Raw genomic sequence first — 18,516 nt, 5'->3', positions numbered from 1 at the left:
CGTTCAGACCAGTTTTGATTTAATTCGTTCAAACCAATTTGAGCTGGGCACATGTAGAAGAATATTCTGATTTCGTACTCCAAACTAAACATTTTTATACATAGAACACAACGAAAGAGAAAAAACTCATAAAAAATCTGGCTACCAATCAACGTAAACGCAGAACCGAGCCTAACCGGTCAAGCGTCACCTGCCGCTGACGCCTCCCAACATTCGCCTTCTTGATCCTCACAAGCTTATCATAAACGCACCACGCAAAGCTCAAGAAATGGTCACGATTCAAACCCTCATTATAAACTCCCCAGTAACTTGGGTGGTACGTCACATGATACCAAGCTGATGCCTTTGCTGATACATCAAAGTCCTCTTCTTTTTCAGCTGCATTGAACCACGACAAAGCTTCTTTCCTCAGCGACCGAACAGCTCTTCCAATCGATTCCCCGTCGCGTCTCTTGGTGAAGGACTTGGACATCCTCATGATACCACCACTAAGTACCTCAGCCTCGGTCTTAATCCCATAGTAATCCATCAAATTACCTAATTTGTAATCATAGTTTCCCTTGTGGTAAAAAGCTTCATCAATATATTCCTCAAATCCGTAAACTTCCATGTCTTGATCATAAGTCTTCGAGGCCACATCAAGTGTAAATGATTTGATGGAGATCAACGGTGGAGCTCGCTCTTTTACTTCTCTGAAAAGTTTACCGATCACGTTCTTCGACTCATATGTCGGTTTATCCGGTTTCTCCATGAAATCTGGATACTCTTTCACGTAGAGATGCTGAGGTATCTCGGCTGCAACACCGGTTTTCGGGAAATCCACTGCGATTGAGAACTTTCGAGCAAGCTCAATGCATGGATCACTGAATGCCTTCAATGGTTCTTTATCCGCAAAAGCAGTATGAGCATTTGCGATGATTCCTAAACTATCATTGACAATGTAGTTTGTGAAATACTCTTCAATTTCCTGGAATAGACAGATTTTGCGAGTAAAAAATGAGTCTTTAAATGTGAAAAAAAAATCAATATAACTCAATAGTGACATCATGATCCAGAGTTTTTACCTCAATAGTGACATCGTGATCCAAGATTTGAGCTGGTTCAGGAGTGTAGTCCATTGGTTCAGACGTTTCTGGCGGAATCAATTCAGGATCCCAACATACAAAGTAAATATCTCCATCTAAATCACTCCCAGAACACTCATTTGGGTGCGGCCTATGCAACAAAAAAGAACCAACTTCCAATCAAAGTCCGAGACTTTAACAAAGAAAGTTTGTAAAAAAATATCAGAATCAAGATAAGAAAGAGTTTACCTCAAGCCCTTTTGAGGGAAAATAACACAGTCCACCATGTGACTCAAAGCTGAGACATAGACAGCTTGAAGAACACGAACGTCCCCAGGATGGAGACACGGGTTTTTCGCAACAACAACAGGTCCTGTGATGTATTGACATCCCGGCCTCGTGGGATGTGAAAACTGCACGACCACCTGACCGTATTCCAGTGTTCTGGTCTCATCTAGGCATCCCATCATAGATCTTCCACCATGAATGAAAATCCGTGATTTTGTCCGTAGCTCCAACAACTTAGATGCCCTGAAATTCTGAAGCATCATCGAGAGGAAAGGCTCGGCGTCGGGTTTATAACCACACAAGATTAATTCCTTGAGAATTTTCGTGTTCTCCCCTGGAGCCATTAAACCAAGAGCCTCATGAGCCTCCAGAGGATCAGTTAAGATTGCGTCAAGCTTATCCACAACTTCCCGCTGTTTCTTCTCAAAGACATAGTCTTTAACTCCGAGAGTAGACAAAAGTGTAATTAGTTGTCTGTTCAGGTAACAAGGCTGGTACTTGCTCCACGCCAAAACATCGAGCTTCGTGTTTTTAGACTCAAATTTGCTCATACTCTTCCTCAAAGACAGTTTCTTGTATGAGTTTCGATCCACAGCCACCACTCCTTTATACCCACCATACCTGATTTGAAAAGCGGACGGAGTAAACTCTGTGAGGCCACATTTCTTAGCCACCCGTCTAGCAAATTCACTTGAGATTTTTCCTATACCATCGGAAAACACATAGCGTGTCCCTAAATATGTGATTTCAACATCTGGAATCACTTCAATCTCATCGGTTCTAACATTAAGTGTCTCTCTAGACGAGCTAAACGATTGGCCGAGCCTAGCAGCGTATTTCGCTACATTTCTTATATGCTCGAAATCACCCATCCAAGCTCGGATAATTTCTGCTGAAAGCCCGTCTATTGGTGCAAACATCCAAGCAGAGTTCTCTCGCAACTGGCTAGAAGAAAAGGCGAGAAACTCAAACTTCTTATCACCGATGACAATTCCATCTCGAAGAACAGAGTAAATCCGGTCGTATAGCTTAGTTCTTCGCTGAGTAGTAGAACGTGGAGACAGATCCATGGAACGAATCTTTTCAAGATCTTCATCAACAAATGAAATCCGTAGGAAATTGTTAATATAGTTGGAATAATGTCGAAGCACACGATTGGAAACATTGACCTCTGGTCCTTGGAAGTAGATTCTTGTCGGTGTAACTTGGACGCGATGCATATAAACAAGTCCATCGTCTAGAGATATCATAGGAGACTCTGGAAGCTTTTCTTTCGTGGTCCACTCTTTGTACCCTTCGCGGAGCCAACGAGCAGGCTCATAGCAACATTCCTTTAAATAAAAGAGTTTTTCAAGAGAGTGATCAATGAGAGCTCTCTCATGTTTTTGTGGATCAAGCAGCTGATAGAAGTCGAGATCAAGAACTGGCCCGGGGATACACGCGCTCTGCACCAAGGCATTAACTTTGAACAAAATCTCGAAAGGCAAATCAAACCCTGGAGGAGGGTCAACAACAGGGACGAGGTTGGTTGCATCTGATGAATAGCTAGACCCGGATTCAATGAGAAAAGTGCCGGCTTCGTGCTCTGCGTAGTTGGCGAAATTCTCTCTGAAATCAGGAACATTTAGCTGACGGGGAAGCTCTAAACAAAAGGAAGATGATTGACCAATACAAGAAGAAGAAGTGAAATCTGTAGTTCTTATCCATTGCTCATCAGACCCATCACTGAAGAAATCCAGCATCCCAAACAAAAGATTCACAGGTTGATCCTCTTTCTCAAAGATTTTAGGAGCACCAATCACCTGAATCACAAGAAACTTTGAAGCTCGTCCTTGCGGAGAATACAAATCGATCCGCCATATGTTTTCGTACGGAAGCTCCAATCTATAATCTTTCTCGTACCAAGATATGGAGAAATGAAGTTTCCGCATCCCGGTTCCAAACGAGACACACACATTTTGAGCACTCCAGAGAACTGAAAGCTTCTTGGGTGTGACCTGACACCCAAAGTATATCTTCAAATCAGAGATTTTGTGCAATGAAGCTCTGGGTTTGGGGACAATGTCTTGCTCCACTTCAGAAGCCTTGAGATAAGATCTCCCGTAATAGAGACCTTCTTCAGCACGCGTGATGATCCATCTCGCATGTCTCTCATTAGTGAACTGAACAATAGCATAGACTCTTGGACCACCTTTCTTCGGCTGCCTAACTTTGATTGCGTAAACAGTTCCTGAGCCAGTTTCCCTTTCAAGAAAGTTCTTAACTTCCTCTCCGCTAACACCACCCGGGAAACCAAACACTCGAATCGTCTTCCCCATGCTCTCATATAAATTCCTCTACCTAGCAAGTAACTCAAGATTATAAAGATCGTTTACAAAACTACCGGAAGTTAAAAAGCAGACGGCTTTGAGAAATAGGACGAGAGATGATGACTTACGGCAGAAAAAGGCCGTGACTTTCTGTAGTGGATCAAGGGAAAAAAAAAAAAAGATGGCGATGAGTGATCTCCGATCACCGGAATCCGATGTAATCGCCGAGTAAGTAGATGATGACTGATTGCTTTTGGATTCTCGATATTATTATTATAGACTTAACACACTGACTGGACTAAAGAGTAAAGACCGTCTTCACTTTTCGTCTTCTTGGTCGTCGTCTTCGAGGGTCCCATTGGCTGAGCCTTAATCATATGCTTCGCGTAGCGTTTTGATCGCTGACGTCACTGTTACAGAATACAATCGGACGGTGGAGAGTTCTTGCTGTTGCTTGTGTATTTATGATTAAGGAGTCCTTTTTGGATAATGCTAAAAGAGTCAGTCAATTTACGATGAATTTTTAAAGAAAGGTTAATGAAAACAGGAAGTGTTTCCATAGGATAACTGAAACCGAGATTTATTGAACGAAACCAATTAGCATTTAAAGACCCACTAAAAAAAGAAAATTTACAATATATTCATTTTCACAATCTTGATGGTAGGGTATACCTACCTTAGTAGCGAAGGAGTTATTATGACTTCATTTGATAACAATTAAAGAATATTTTGGCAAATACAAAATCTCAAATAAATATTTCGCAATCGTACGTCTAAGTTCGGAAAAAAAAAAACTATTATTAAGGCGAAAAGGAAGGACAATGTGGGACCCAATTGTGTGAGTGCGTAAAATAATTGTGGGGCCAGGTTACCATCGACAGATCGTCTGAGACCATTTCTATTTTAAAGCAATATGAAGACTTATTTAAATAAATTGCATCTTCCATTAACCAAGCCGGTATTGGTTCGAACCGGAAATCGGCAAGGTTCAAAACGTGGGGATGATTCAGGTTTCAGAGACAACTTTCTTGAATGAGAGAGAAGTAACAAAATTGGTCAAATAGGGAAACAGGAAAACCCCACAAAAAAAAAAAAATGAGACAAATTCTTGGCTCAAATCTGATGATACACTGATCTCTCTAGTCAAAATCAGAAGAAGCCAAAGTGAGGAATTCGAAATCAGAGAAGCATCTCAGCGATCTGAACAGCGTTTAGAGCAGCTCCTTTGCGTATTTGATCTCCACAAACGAAAATATCCAGCCTGAATTCACAAAGTTATAGCCTTGAACCAAATGGAAAAACAAAAAAAAAAACTCATTTGGTCCAAATTCAATAGAAAAGAGTGAGACTTTACTCACCCGAAATTGCCATCTTGAGACACGTCTCGCCTGATCCTACCAACCGCAACATCGTCTTTGTTAGAGACATCAAGTGGAGTAGGGAAGGTGTTAGAAGAGCGATCGTCTATAATATAAACTCCAGGTGCTTTCTTCAAGAGCTCCCTTGCTGTGTTCTGTCAAAATACAGTTCGAAAACCCGTTAAACTTGAAATATTTAAGCTGCGTCAACAGTTGATTAAACCTACTTTTCGTCTGGTAGATGAATCTTCAATTCTAATTATACATTTAGCCCGAGTATTATCTATAGGATTGTTTCCTCATAAAACAACAGAGTTACACTAATCATAGTTACACGGTTTGCTTTATGACTCAAATTGATATACCGGTGAGTTCATTAGGAAACTTAGAACATCAATGTTTCAAGAACTTAGTAATAACTGTGTCAGTAGTAGAAAACAGGTTCGATGTGTATTATTTACCTCATCAAGGGGATTCTCAAACTGGAGATTCACACTCTCTGCATGAGCACGCATAACAGGAACACGTATACACGTCGCTGTTACTTTAACTTCTGTGTCATTCTGGAAAGAGCAAACCAACAAAAGTGGTGAGGGCCTCTTAACACAATAAAACTTACAAAGACACAGTGAAATGAACACAAAATAGCTCAATAAGTAACAACTCACCCAGATCTTCCTTGTCTCTTTCACAAGTTTCATTTCCTCTTCGTTGTAACCATTGTCAGTAATAGGAGCATTATGCGAAAACAAGTTGAATGCATACTGCAAACAATATAAAAAACCATCAAATTACACAAAAGAGATTCGGAATCAGCACGTTCAGTGATAAACAATAAGCAAATTGAGCAATCACCTGCTGCCCAAAGATGTTACAAGTCGGAGGTCTACCCGCTAAAACCTAAAGGAACACCAATCCAAAAAGGAACACTTCTTAACACAATTCGTTAAAACATAGTCGTCAGAGTAAAGGCATAAAATAGAAACCAAACCTCGCGAGTCTGCTGCACAAGCTCTTCCATGGCTGCAGCACCTGCACCACTAGCTGCTTGATATGTACTAACCACCATTCTCTTCACCTGTTGAAAACCAATAGAACGTTATTCAAGAGCACAAGATGCAGATTTTGGCATTAAAAAACTCCAATTTCTCATGGTTCCTATGATTCTATAAACTAGCCTCAAAATCAGAAGAAAAATCGAACCTTGGCGTGATGATGAAGAGGAGTTACAGCCATCAAGCAGATAATGGTGGAGCAATTAGGATTCGCAATCAATGCACCTTTCCCCATTCCGACTTTAATCCCTTTCATCGCCTCAGGATTCACTTCCGGAATCACAAGCGGAACGCCCTCCACCATTCTAAACGCCGAGCTATTGTCAACGACGATGGTTCCTTTCTCCGCCGCGAGGGGACCAAACTCTTTGCTTATGGATCCGCCGGCACTGAACAAGGCGATGTCGACGCCGTCGAAGCTCTCCGCCGTGAGCTCCTCCACCGTGTATTCACGGCCGTCGAAGGCAACGTGTTTCCCTGCGGAGCGTTTCGATGCCAGCATCTTGACGGAGCTGTAAGGGAAATCTCGATCGGATAACACTGAGAGGAATTCTTGTCCTACGGCGCCGGTAACGCCAACGACGGCGAGAGAAGGCCCTGATTCCTGGAGAGACATTTTGACCCTTGTGGAGAAGACTCTGGGTTTAGCCCTGAGAGGAAGCCTAGAGAGGAAATGGGTCTGTGGAGTGTGATGAGTGAGCGTCGCCATTGTCGCCGTCGTGAGGAGGAGGAAGAAGAAGTGAGAGACAGAGAGAGAGGTTTTGGAGGCGGCTCTGATAGACAAAAGTTTGGGATTTTAGAGTTTTCATCATTTTTCCAATATGCATCTTTAAAAACAAAAACAGCAGGCTTTTTTGATCCGAGACCTTAGAACAACAGACGTTTTTTATCTAATAAATAGAAACAGCGGGATGTCTGAAACTAGTAAACAAAAGGTATTATTTCACCAGATTGAGTATATTCACACGACTTTCTCATGTGTTTCATTATATTACTTCTTTTGGAAATTAAAGTTGTTGAAAAGTTCTAACGATATCTTGTTCTAATCATTACAGAATAAAAAGAGTAAAGCAGTAGGGAGATAATATGTATTAAAGCAGGATTCAGTGTTTGAAGGGTTAAATGCTTTTCCAAGAATTAAGAATTAAGCATTATTGTTTGTTGGTAACATTGGTGGAGCAGTCTGAGGAAGAATGACATCTTGGATTAATGTGAGCTTAGCTCGGCCTCCGTATTCTTCAGGTAAAGCCTCTAATCCAACCTCCTCCTCAAATTTTCTCTGTTCTTCTCCGTCTGTTACTATTACAATCTATAAAACCAGGGAAAAAAAAAGTAACGTGCTTCAGATTTGCTTAAAAAATGAATTTGTGGAGATAGATACATCACGAGATGATTAAAGATCAAACCTTTTCCTGAGTTGTTTTCTCTAGGAAACGGCAGACGAATCTCCAAACAGTCACGAAGAATCCCGGCATATGTAAGATGTAGCATTTCGCAAGGCGTTCCGGGTAGTAAGACTAAAGAAAATTTGAAAAATTTAGAAGCATTGACTTCTTTTTGTGTGAGATTTACATTGTATTAAAAGTAGAGGAGGTGCTCACTTGTAAGAACTGAAAGCCAGTGATCAATCCACGAGCATCAAGGTTCTTGTATGTGATGTTTGACAGATCAATAACACCTACCAACTTCTCATCTCCTACTTCTTTGCCTTTGATGCCACTGAAACATATGAATTAACGAGCTTGTAACATAATCGATAAACTGGAAGATCTGCGTGTCAAAGTGTTTTTGGTTTCAGTAATGTGTAACAAACACCTTGCGAGTACTTTGTCTAGCACATAAACAACGAACTCTGCAACACCAAACACATGAAAGATTAGTCCATATATACTTATCTCAAGAACCGAGTCAAAGAAAACACATAATATGGACTCATGCAAAAACTTTAAACTTCCTAGCATCTGCAGACAACTTTAAACTTTATATTCAATGAAAGTCATAGTCTTAAACATGGTAAGAGGTGATTACTCTTGAAGTTAGCTGGATCCTTAGAAGGAAAATGCTTAGAGGTTATGACAAGCACCAAAGGGTGTCCGAGTTTGGTTGGACCCTGAAGACAGATCTTTTTAAATTCCAACTCATCCTTCACTTCTGAGTCTGGGATCCCAGTTGGAGGAACCTTGGAGGCTCTCCACTTTTGCCAATCTACAAACATCTTTGCTGCCTTGTCTGGGTCCATTGATCTTGCCACGAGGAACCTCATCAATGTCGGTTTCTCATATCCCTTCAGAGAAAACAGCAAAATCAGAAGAGAGAAGAAACAACCCATGGATCAGGTTTTCTGATCTGGATTAGAATGACCAAAAAGTTGTTTTTGAATGCTTTTACTAGACACTCTTTACTGCAGGGGTTTCCTATGGGCGGCTGAAACCTAATCAGACGACTCATTTGCAACGGGAACCATTATGACGAGAATGATTGAGTGTTTATGTAGACCAGAAACCCCAATAAAATTAAATGTCAGATATTTCTCAACTTCTAACGAGACATTGACAGTGAAACGCATGAAGGAGAGAAACCAAACAGCCAAAAAGATACAACTTTGAAGTGCAATTAAAGCGTCGGATTTGATTACCTCTGTGGAAGAAGAGAGTTTCTCAACTGATTTTCTTAACTGGGTCAACGCCAGTTCTTGACTTTCGTCCATGATGTTTTGGCTCTCAGATCCTCAGAAGTGCGCGCAGGTAATAAAAGAGCGAGAGAAAGAGAGAGGCTTTTGTGGTCCGAACACACACACGGAAAAAGTCGGTTGAAAAAGTAAAGAGCTTTGATGGTGTGATGTTGACAGAGACTCAGAAGCCATAGGAAGACAAAGGCCAGAAACATACAAAGGATTGGGTACTTGTGTCTCTACGGTAACCGGATAGAGACCTTTCCCCAATTAGCAGCACAATGGACAGCTGGAAGTTAAAGCCTTAAATGTCTCTCTCTCTTTGACTTTTATTTTCACTACTTTAAAGATTAAATACAGTTGGGAGATGATTCCATGACTTAACTACTAAATCCCGAATCTTAAGGATTACGTAAATTACTACGTTTACATATCTTTTAACCTATTCTCAAATAAACAACCATGTGAAACACAGGCTCATTAGCTAAACAACTTAAATCATTGCTTTAAAGACAAGGATGAGATCCGTTGCAGCTGGGTTTAGGTATTTATTAGTGCACCTTTTTATAGAATTTATATGCAAACACAATTGCACTATCTACAATTTCAAAATACAAACAAGATAATGGATAATTTTGTTTATTTTTTACAAGGTGGTCTTGAACTACTGGTTCAGCCTACAACACTGAGCAAACCCATCAATGTTCAAATAGGTACATTTCCATATGGTTTCTGACAAAATGGGTATACTTTCTGCTCGTTCTTATTGAAGAATGAATATTAATTTTTTACGTTTTATATTTCGTAACGAAAGAAAACTCCTTTTTATTAATTACAATAGTTAGTTCTTTCTTAATGAGAAATATAAATTGGTTATTTTTTTTCAAGAAAAATGGCTTTCTTTTATTCTTTTTTAGCTACAACTTGAACGGTATCCGAATAGTGAGTTAGTGACAAAGTGGTTGCATAGAATACAAACCGTAGGCAGATTCTTCAAGATCTTAAGATTCATAGTTCCATCCTTTTGTCTTAATGTAAGAGTGCGTCTTTCAAATATGACTCGACCGTTCTAAAACAACATTCAAGAATCGAAGATACATACCAAAAAGTGGGAAATAGAAAATTAGTGACTGAAGAAAACATGAGTTATCGTGTGTGCGTGTGAAGCAATGGATTGGAAGTTCCAACTCCCAACATATCTATTATAATGAAGTGCCCACACGAACAAAGAAATTTAAAATAGAAAGAATATTTCGTAGGAGTCCCTTGATTACACCTTACTTCCAAGCCACTGCATCGATGTCGTCTCTAGCTTGTTTGTAAAGCTCGAGCCGTTTGGCTAAGGTTCCTCTTCGTTCCATTAGCTGTGGGTCTTCATCCAACATCGCCCCTAGCTTCTCCTTCTACACCATTTTTTATTAATGTATTGAATCATTAGAAAGAATTCTTCACTCTTTAAATCGACCCAGTTTGGGCATATGATAATCCAACAAAAGAAAAAAGGGTAATAATATTGTTTACCTCTTTCCTGCCGACTTGAGCGTAGAAAAAGTTGAGGAGTGATCTCTTAGCTTCTCTAACTTGGCAGTATACAACAGCCTTTGGAAGAGAGTTTCTCAATGTGTCACAGACCATGTTTATGTATGCACTCACGTTGGAGCCTGAGTAATTAATTCGTAGTCAACACACGTTTGATATGTTTCATTCATAGTGAGGGAAGCCAGAGACACGTACCGATCTTTCTGAAGTGATTGTCGGAGTAGGGGTCTGCGTTTGGTTGTGGGGCATTTCTCGGGTTTGGTTTCTCTTTCTCGGGTTCAAGGTGAAGTTTCCTGAAGAACTCAACCGTCAGGTAGCTGGATTCCATGTCCACCAGACGAAGAACCGTTTTCCTGCTTTCGTCTCTGAATCTTTCCAGAGCTTCATTTGCAGCAGCTGCTATATCGCTTGCTAGAGTCGGGAATCGCTTCAGCTCCTGATAACAAATAGAAGACAAATGGCAACTTAGGATTGAAACAGGGCGTAAAGAGCTAGGAGGAGTTCTCAAAACAGAAGGCCTCTTCTCACCTCTGTTTCTGAAATCGACTTTCTGACCAGCTCTTTCAATACAAAATGCACCTAGGAGATATCAAACAAGAGTAAAATATATAGTAAACCTATTGGACATTAAGAAGACTCATAAGTAATGGGATCTAATGAAGATTTGGAGGCATACTGCATCGACAGTGGCTTCAGCTGGTCCTTTGAAATAGCTAATGGATCCATCAATGAGCCTTCTGTATCCTTGTTCAGGAGCAATAAGATGTGGCTGATAACCATCTGCTTCTGAAACAACCTTCTGAACATTTTTGGTAGAGAGGTGTCGATCAAAGGGAAGTTTCTTTAAGGCTGCTGGTAATTGATGGTCGAAAACTCCATAAATCCGGTCTCCACCAGGTCGTCTGATACAAAAAAAAAACATGATAATAGTGAGAAACCCGACTTTTCCCGGCTTTCGTTGAGAAATGATGTGAAACATTTTTGGCGAACATCTATGAAAAGGTCATCATTGCAGGACTTTCCTTAGCCTGGAAACTGAGCTAAAGTTAAACAAGTACAAACTAAATCATTTTAGAGCAGCATATTACTCTCGAAAGGCCACTGTCTTTTAAACCTTTCATAGAATCTAAATTGATCTTCGCAATGTAATAGTACAGATAGAACAAGATATGAGCTATACAACTAAGAAGAAGAATAGCTAAATCACTTACCCTCCATCCAAGTGCTCTTTAAAGACACGATCAAATGCCCGACAGAGTTCCAAAATTGTGTAAAGCTGGGCCTGAAATACAAATTTGGTGAGTAACTATCTACCCGATTCTGATGCAACTCTGAATACTGATTAAATACTGGTTTAAGATCTTACCCCTGAATCTACGGCAATAGGTCTCCCAATCCTATCCAGCTCTGCATTTATCTCATCGATGCTTTTGTTGATCAGAGCAACAATACTGGGGATTTTCTGCCTGATAACAGTCTCTAAGTGCTGACAGAGAGGAAAAGAAAAGTTGGACGAGAGTCAACGCTATGCATCAAAGCTTTGATTTCGGTGAGATCCGAGCGAGTAAATCATAAAGGTACCTGAGACAAGAGTTTTGCTAGATATTCTGATCCCATCCTACTGGCCAAGTGCCCGTATTCAGGGCTTGTTTCAAAATACTCACGCTCCTTTCTACGCGCAGCAATCATATCGACCCTCTTATTGATATCAGCCTGTGAACGATTCACAATTCCGACCCAGGGATGTTGCAATCGGTATGACCTTCCCTCAAGAACCTTCATCAAGTACCGAATGAGGTGTCAAAGTAATTAAACAAGTAAGTGATTTAGTTGAGACCACATGCTGCAGGAGTAAAGAAAGATCCTTACATCTAGACAATCTGTTCCTTTATCCATGATATCAAGCTTCGTTGCCACTCCAAAGGTCCTTTCACCTACAGATAAAATACTTGAAAATTTTAGAAAAATGGCGTGGAGAGTGAAAGTTACTACTTACTAGTAACTAGGAAACTACTTCTATATAGTACCTGTAGGATCAACTTCTCTAGCAAGTTTTATAGCGTCTGATGTAGCAATATCTTGATTAGCTGGAGAAATAGCCAATATGATGCAATTTGGCTGCAATAAAACAACTCACAGGATAAGCTTCTAGAGTTAACATTATAGAGAAAAAGTTTGATCCTTCCTGATCACTTTCATATCTGATAGATTTTCCGAAAACATATCATAGTGTGCGAGGATGATCAAATGCATGGTTCATTTCAACTTGTTTGGATAAACGACAAAATTATTGAAACCTTGTCACCAACAGCTTAGAGCAAAACTGACCTTTTCAACATAAGAACGGACCATATTTTCAATGTCTTGGACGATACTATCCGGTTGACCCTCTACATGTGTAACATTCATATAAGGGAAGAGTCTTAGAAAATGTTACGAGATACAAGAACAAAGGATATGTCATATCAAAGATCTCTTACCTACAGCAACCTTCGTCAAACCCGGAAGATCTATCAGCGTCAGATTAACAACTGCATAGAAAAGCATCCTCCTAAAGTGAGAAATCAAAGTCACATGAAAGAGGCGTAGCAAAAATGGAAAGTTAAAATCTAATCCAACTACTCTTAACTCATTACTAGTGGTATCAACAGTATAAGAACTGTCTTCTATATGCGCTACATTATTTACAATAGGTATACACTACATGAAATGTGGTCCTAAGCACAAACCATTGGGAGAATATATGCTCAGCTGAATTGGAATGTTTGAGATTTGTTTCGACTTCCCAGTAATACGATCAGTTTCATCCTCGATCTCCTTTCGCACAGCAGCTGGAAAGAGAAGAACATTTATTAGCCCAACCTGCCTTTCTATTTATGAATCTTATCATTTTCAGCAATTAGCTTCATATAGAAAATAGGAACTGATATTCATTGACATTTGGAACGCCCCATGAAAGACTCAGTTAACCTACCAAAATCAGCAAACCTCTTCTTAGGAGCATGAAGAAACTCAGCATATTCGGTTGTCCCTTCTTCGGTCTTATGAAGCTGCAACACCAATGGCCTCCTAGTAACGATACCTGATTAATCAATTGGTACCAAATTAGACGGGCACTTCAAGTCGATATAAGAGAAGAACAATATATGATCAATCAGCACACAAACTGAAAAAGGTTTAGGAGAATCAGCATCAATGAAACAATAATCACAAGGCACGATGATGGGGAGCTATTCTGTAGCTTCGTCGAAGCAGTCAAAATCTCCATGTCATGCTCCGAGATTGTATACTTTAGCTAATTTTTCATTGAAAGCAACTAAGAGCACGAAAACTTCCGAATCCTATCTAAGACCTAATTTCAAGCATTGATCACCAGACAAAATTGCATAACGAGAGATAAATTTACCAGATCCACGAGGCAGAAAATCCCTGCCCACAACACTTTCTAGAACTGAAGATTTTCCGGAACTCTGATCCAAAGAAATCACCACCAAAATAAATCAGAAACGCACACATTGAAGTGATTAAAGATGCGAGGAGTGAGATCGGATCTAAAATTCAAACGTGTATGTTCATAGAGAGATCAAACCTGGCCACCAACGACAGCGACGGTTGGGAGAGCTTCCCAAAGCGACATTCCTTCACCGCCATGATCTCCGAGGACAGTGCAAGCCCTCTGGATTTTGTTAATCAGACCTATCAAACTTTTCATCGTCGCCATTTCCTGAAACGGATCAAAGATCCGGAAAATCTCTCACCGATCGCTCAGATCTAGATCTAACGAAAACAAAAAAAAAGGTAATCTGATGATGTAGGGAGATTGATGATGAATCTGGGAAAAAGGAGGAAAGAACCAATGGAGCAGAGAACGAGAACGGAAATGGAATGCAATTTCAAAACAAAAAGGTAGGCCTACTCGTTCAAATATTTTCACTTTTGGGCCAAAAGTGAAATTATACATCCACGTTGCGAACCGCGTACCGGTCAATGATCCGAAGCCGGTTCAATTCATGTGGTTCTGTTCCTTTAACTTGCTGGTTTGATTTGATCAGTTCCATTTTCAGAAAAAAGATTTGGCCACCAAAAGATTGAGTAAAACCGGGTAAAGCTACCAAGAACATTAGCTAAGGGGAGAGAGAGAAAACAATAACATACTAAAAGCTTAAAACGTTACATAAAACACAAGCCTACCTCTCCTTCTATACATAACACAACAAAATAAGAAAATCACCACGTGGTATATTAGCCAAGTAAAGTCAATTTTCTTTATACACCAAACCGAATCGGTTTTGTTCCTTTACATGCTCAGCTTTCAAATGCAATCCCTCTTCCTAGTGATGGTTTATCAATTTGGCACAAGGACAGAAATCAACCGGTTATTGATCCAAATGCTTGGGGAATCAGCTTGTCATTGTGTGCTCCTCGTCATCCCAATTCGTCCAGACACTCTGCGAAAGATGATCATAACGCTTAAACAAAATGACATATTTAGTTAGATATATCTTTATATAAAGCTCATAGTATATAATATGATACCTTCCAGTGAGCATTTGAGCAGTGTTTGAAGATCCTTTAGAGATGGAGGACGGACGTCTGGATTTACTATCTTGTTGTCCTTTATCCACGCGCATGGCTGCAACTTCTTTCCCCATTACAGCTACTTCTCTTCGCATCTTCTTTGCCTCAACTTCCATCGCCTTTGTTAATGTCTCAACCTTCTTGGCCAACATCTAAACACACACACAAACCAAACAATTGAGACTTTCTTGTAAATATAAAGACTGCAAAGAAAAGGATAAAGGCCAAACTAAGCAAACCTCAATAGCTTCGTCTTTGTCTCTTAGGCTTTGATCTTTCTCATGAGCAGCTTTTCTTAATGTTATGACCTCTTTCTGCAGCAAATCGTATAGGACACCTGAGACGCTATCATTGTTTGTTGACTTGCCATCTGATTCTTCCCCTTTTATTGGGCTAGGCGACTCGCCTCCGCAAGTTCCTTCAGAAGATTGGTGGTTCAAAGGAATATTCAATCCCGGTCTATTTATTAGCACCTTGTTTCTATCCAACGATCTGGTTCCCCCATCGAATGATATAGATGTTCCTTTAGCATGCTTCAATATAGTGCTGGCACTAGGAGTCAATGATCTCGACTGAGTACTTGGCGTTCTCTTGGTCAAAGAACCATTTGATGTAAATTTTGGACTCGTTTCGGCTCCACCAAGGGATTGTCTTCGAGCAGGCCCGTTGCTTGAGCTTCTACCACCAGGCGTGCCTCTGTTGCTGCTGCTTGTAGGCCTCTTTAAACTCTCTTCTAACACTCTAAGCCGTAGTACAAATTTCTCCTAAAGAAAGGTAAAATCAGCAATTCCAAATTAAGGCCATATAAAATAAAATAAAAATAAAACTAGAGATGTGACATAGCTATGATTCTACCTTCAGCTGAGCTTCAGATTTTGCAGCTCGGTCAGCTATGGCAAGTTTGTCACGTAGTTGCTGCATTTCTCCCTGTCCAAACAGAAATAGGAGACGGCAATAGTTTTTGTTAACCACCATAAATTTCAATCACAACTCGAAGCAGAAAGAGAAGTAAGGGAAAAAAACAAAACAAGACCTGCAAGAATCTCCGTTCTTCGAGCCACTGCCTTACCGGCATCACTTGGTCGTTGGAATCTTTCCATTCGTTTGCTACTACAGTAGCAACTCTGTTTGCATTAACCTTAGCACGGGCCAATTCCCGTTCAAGAATTTTTCTCTCTTCCTACGAAAAAGACCAAATGACACAATTACGAGACCAGCATAAGAAGAAAAACAGATCCTGTGGCACTATAGAAGCGTAAGAATTATTACATTCATTTCTTGAAATTTCCTCTGGTAATCTCTCACTGCATTTGCGGCTGCACCACCAGCAAGAACAGCTTCTTCTAACTCCCCCACACTCTGCATAAGCTTTTCAACCTCTGCAACCTTCTGTCTGTGCATCTTGTCTATAATTTTATTCTCTTCCTAATTTAACCAATGTATAGGCAAATTAGGCCACGCTGTTGTGAAGAAGGGAATAGATAATCTAATTAGCTGATTCAGTCAATTAAAAAAAAAATGAGAGACATACCTGACAAATTTCGATTTGTTTCATCAATTCTTGGTTCTTATTCTGGAGATCATCAACCATTGAAGCCTTTGCCAGTGCCGACTGAACTGTCCTTTCAGCTTCAAGCAGAGCTGCTTCCTTTGATTTGGTAAGGCGGTCAAGTGATTTGTTGTCGTCTTGAAGTTTAGCAATCTACCAATCAGATATTGCAAAATCAGATAGGAATCCAGTTAAAATGTCCCAGAACTTATTGAATCCAGCTAGAAAGATATTTCTGAAAGGAAAATACTTCTTGTCTCGCAAGCTTCAGTTCAGCCTCTAAAGGGGCAAGAATAGCTTCAATTGGAGGCATGTCATCATCCTTTTGAGCAGCATGCACCCTACGAAGAGAGGCTTCTGCTGCAAATTGAGCTGCCATGGAAGCCTTCTTTTCTTCATTTATTTTCTTGATTTCAAGATTCTGTGACAACAAATGACAACGTTATATATATAATCAATCAAGAGCAAAGGGAATCAAAGAACGGAAGAAAAATTACAAGCATACTTTACTCTCAAGAAGGTTTTCACTCAGTTTAAGTTTTGCCGCCATCTTTCCCAACTCTTCGGTGAGCTTCAGTAATCAAATTAGACAGCAGAGAGGTCAGTATACAGAGAAGTGTAAGACTATATATGACATAAGAATAAAACTACATGAGATGCGCCGGCACAATTTTCAGTTCTCAGAATAACACTTTGAAGTCTTGTTATAAAAAGCTAGTAAGCACCTATAATGATTTCATGTCTTCATTTCTAATAAGCCATGTAACGGTTGTGCACAAGCCAAACCAAACTCACAGACAAGCAATATAGATGATTAACCAGAGAAACTTATTCCAAATAAGTACTCCATCTTCATAAAATAGGAATATCATAATGCCACTCAAGTTTAAAAGGAAAAAGAAGGTAAATACTTTGCAATTCCAAAAGATAAAAATAAATATTGGGAGATTTCATGAGATGGAAGCTTAAGAAAGGGATTAACCTCTTCAACAGCCTTCTCTCTTTGCCGTTCAGACAACCTCAAAGCTTTGATTTCAGCTTGGGATTCAGATAATTCCCGATCCTTATCTACAACACACCAAGTCAATGTTTTAAAACAAGAACCTACAAGCATGCACGTTGCTGCCTGGAACAAAGCCTGACTAGACTGCTAATCCAACCCAATTTCAAATTCACAGGTCAATCCTCAACAAAACGCAATCTCGTACCTCTGACTTCGTTCTCCAGCCGATTTAACTCGATTCTTACGGGATCCGAGCCATGGAGTAGGGTTATGAACTCGTTATCCGCGTCAAAGCTCGGCCTCATCGACCTCCGTCGCGATAAGCCCTTGCTTCCTCCTTCCCGATATGACGACGATACGGTCAATGAAGGTGACATATATCCTCCTCTTTCCTCCATTTTTTCCGATCTCAATCCTCGCTCCTCACCACAATCCCAATTTCCCAGTTCAACCAAATGCTAAAGTTCTAAGTTTCCAACACACCAGCAAAATCGACTAAGATACCCCTAGACACACAAAACCCATCCTTTCGCAACACAATTACGAAGATCGGCGCAAAGCAGAAAGTAAAACGAAGAGAGCACTAGTAACTCATCAAAATGCTAGGGTTTATGAAATCGCCAAAGAGAAACACTTGCTTTTGGTTTTTAGTTTTGTCTGAGAGAAAGCTAGAGAGAGATTTAAATGAGGTTTAAGGCTGTGTTTCGACAACGATAGAGAGATGATTCGCGTCGCTGCTAATTAAGTTCGTTTTATCAATTACTAACTGTTTATTTGTCTCTTCGTCTTTGATTTAGAGCGTTAACACGAGTATATATTATTTGTAGCTTCTGCTAGTTTAGCGGGAAATAGTTTTTCTTTTCTCTTTCTTTTTAGTTTTTACTACTACCACAAATACAATGCATATATATTAGTCATTTCTTTTGGCATAATTTGGAGAAAATTTTGCTGAACAATACTATTATTTTCTTAAAAGTTCATAAATTAGCAACGTTTATTCAAATATAACCCAATAGCTTTATAAATTCCGATAACTCACAGCACTGGTGTTCGTAGAATAGGGTTAATTACATTGAAGGATTAGGGACCATCTGAATTTATT

The 18,516-nt window shown here is 39.9% G+C and overlaps 5 protein-coding genes across 6 annotated transcripts; all 5 read right to left on the bottom strand.

The window, feature by feature from the left end:
- Positions 1-54: 54 nt before the first annotated feature.
- Positions 55-3,925, bottom strand: LOC18993385 (RNA-dependent RNA polymerase 1). Its single transcript, XM_006416906.2, has 4 exons — positions 3,790-3,925; positions 1,314-3,692; positions 1,065-1,215; positions 55-967 (listed from the first exon to the last, which is right to left on the bottom strand). Exons 2-4 carry the CDS (start codon positions 3,668-3,670, stop codon positions 149-151), a joined length of 3,327 nt encoding a protein of 1,108 aa, XP_006416969.1. The 5' UTR covers positions 3,671-3,692; positions 3,790-3,925; the 3' UTR covers positions 55-148.
- Positions 3,926-4,600: 675 nt separating this feature from the next.
- LOC18993384 (aspartate-semialdehyde dehydrogenase) lies at positions 4,601-6,871 on the bottom strand. 2 transcript variants are annotated; one of them, XM_006416905.2, is made up of 7 exons: positions 6,223-6,870; positions 6,011-6,097; positions 5,875-5,919; positions 5,688-5,783; positions 5,481-5,582; positions 5,020-5,174; positions 4,601-4,922 (listed from the first exon to the last, which is right to left on the bottom strand). In XM_006416905.2, the coding sequence occupies exons 1-7, from the start codon at positions 6,781-6,783 to the stop codon at positions 4,841-4,843; spliced, it is 1,128 nt and encodes a 375-aa protein (XP_006416968.1). In that variant the 5' UTR covers positions 6,784-6,870; the 3' UTR covers positions 4,601-4,840. The 2 variants fall into 2 exon arrangements, with proteins under 2 accessions (XP_006416968.1, XP_024008367.1); XM_024152599.1 differs by having other exon boundaries at positions 5,481-5,783; positions 6,223-6,871.
- A 219-nt stretch (positions 6,872-7,090) lies between these two features.
- Positions 7,091-8,960, bottom strand: LOC18993383 (CRAL-TRIO domain-containing protein YKL091C). The gene is made up of 6 exons (XM_006416904.2): positions 8,710-8,960; positions 8,103-8,358; positions 7,890-7,926; positions 7,676-7,793; positions 7,481-7,591; positions 7,091-7,383 (listed from the first exon to the last, which is right to left on the bottom strand). Exons 1-6 carry the CDS (start codon positions 8,779-8,781, stop codon positions 7,219-7,221), a joined length of 759 nt encoding a protein of 252 aa, XP_006416967.1. The 5' UTR covers positions 8,782-8,960; the 3' UTR covers positions 7,091-7,218.
- A 772-nt stretch (positions 8,961-9,732) lies between these two features.
- On the bottom strand, positions 9,733-14,197 carry LOC18993382 (dynamin-related protein 1C). The gene is made up of 16 exons (XM_006416903.2): positions 13,874-14,197; positions 13,691-13,754; positions 13,259-13,366; positions 13,014-13,115; positions 12,765-12,815; positions 12,613-12,674; positions 12,312-12,402; positions 12,154-12,218; positions 11,866-12,060; positions 11,651-11,770; positions 11,496-11,566; positions 10,961-11,186; positions 10,813-10,863; positions 10,480-10,720; positions 10,267-10,406; positions 9,733-10,148 (listed from the first exon to the last, which is right to left on the bottom strand). Exons 1-16 carry the CDS (start codon positions 14,003-14,005, stop codon positions 10,023-10,025), a joined length of 1,845 nt encoding a protein of 614 aa, XP_006416966.1. The 5' UTR covers positions 14,006-14,197; the 3' UTR covers positions 9,733-10,022.
- A 306-nt stretch (positions 14,198-14,503) lies between these two features.
- On the bottom strand, positions 14,504-18,100 carry LOC18993381 (microtubule-associated protein 70-4). The gene is made up of 11 exons (XM_006416902.2): positions 17,620-18,100; positions 17,394-17,479; positions 16,917-16,982; positions 16,662-16,832; positions 16,394-16,564; positions 16,132-16,287; positions 15,896-16,042; positions 15,718-15,789; positions 15,102-15,626; positions 14,821-15,014; positions 14,504-14,732 (listed from the first exon to the last, which is right to left on the bottom strand). The coding sequence occupies exons 1-11, from the start codon at positions 17,810-17,812 to the stop codon at positions 14,693-14,695; spliced, it is 1,821 nt and encodes a 606-aa protein (XP_006416965.1). The 5' UTR covers positions 17,813-18,100; the 3' UTR covers positions 14,504-14,692.
- Positions 18,101-18,516: the final 416 nt, after the last annotated feature.

Source organism: Eutrema salsugineum, unplaced genomic scaffold (assembly GCF_000478725.1).
Source record: "Eutrema salsugineum unplaced genomic scaffold, Eutsalg1_0 scaffold_5, whole genome shotgun sequence".
Classification (NCBI taxonomy): Eukaryota; Viridiplantae; Streptophyta; class Magnoliopsida; order Brassicales; family Brassicaceae; genus Eutrema; species Eutrema salsugineum.
This window is presented reverse-complemented; position numbering and strand designations above follow the sequence as displayed.

Bases quoted from the DNA above. Each gene is read 5' to 3' on its own strand.
- LOC18993385 (XM_006416906.2), bottom strand. From the start codon at position 3,670: ATGGGGAAGACGATTCGAGTGTTTGGTTTCCCGGGTGGTGTTAGCGGA. The intron at 1,216-1,313 runs GTAAACTCTTTC...TTTGTTGCATAG, and splicing joins TTCCCTCAAAAGGGCTTGAG to GCCGCACCCAAATGAGTGTT. The intron at 968-1,064 runs GTAAAAACTCTG...TGTCTATTCCAG, and splicing joins ATCACGATGTCACTATTGAG to GAAATTGAAGAGTATTTCAC.
- LOC18993384 (XM_024152599.1), bottom strand. From the start codon at position 6,783: ATGGCGACGCTCACTCATCACACTCCACAGACCCATTTCCTCTCTAGG. The intron at 5,784-5,874 runs GTGATTGCTCAA...TATTGTTTGCAG, and splicing joins GTAACATCTTTGGGCAGCAG to TATGCATTCAACTTGTTTTC. The intron at 4,923-5,019 runs GTGAGTAAAGTC...TTGTGAATTCAG, and splicing joins TCTCAAGATGGCAATTTCGG to GCTGGATATTTTCGTTTGTG.
- LOC18993383 (XM_006416904.2), bottom strand. From the start codon at position 8,781: ATGGACGAAAGTCAAGAACTGGCGTTGACCCAGTTAAGAAAATCAGTT. The intron at 7,927-8,102 runs GTAATCACCTCT...TTGGTGTTGCAG, and splicing joins GGATCCAGCTAACTTCAAGA to AGTTCGTTGTTTATGTGCTA. The intron at 7,592-7,675 runs GTGAGCACCTCC...AATTTTCTTTAG, and splicing joins CTGGCTTTCAGTTCTTACAA to TCTTACTACCCGGAACGCCT.
- LOC18993382 (XM_006416903.2), bottom strand. From the start codon at position 14,005: ATGGCGACGATGAAAAGTTTGATAGGTCTGATTAACAAAATCCAGAGG. The intron at 12,675-12,764 runs GTAAGAGATCTT...TTACACATGTAG, and splicing joins TTTGACGAAGGTTGCTGTAG to AGGGTCAACCGGATAGTATC. The intron at 12,403-12,612 runs GTCAGTTTTGCT...GTTTTATTGCAG, and splicing joins TCCGTTCTTATGTTGAAAAG to CCAAATTGCATCATATTGGC.
- LOC18993381 (XM_006416902.2), bottom strand. From the start codon at position 17,812: ATGGAGGAAAGAGGAGGATATATGTCACCTTCATTGACCGTATCGTCG. The intron at 16,833-16,916 runs GTATGCTTGTAA...TTGTTGTCACAG, and splicing joins AAAACCTTCTTGAGAGTAAA to AATCTTGAAATCAAGAAAAT. The intron at 15,627-15,717 runs GTAGAATCATAG...ACCTTTCTTTAG, and splicing joins AATCTGAAGCTCAGCTGAAG to GAGAAATTTGTACTACGGCT.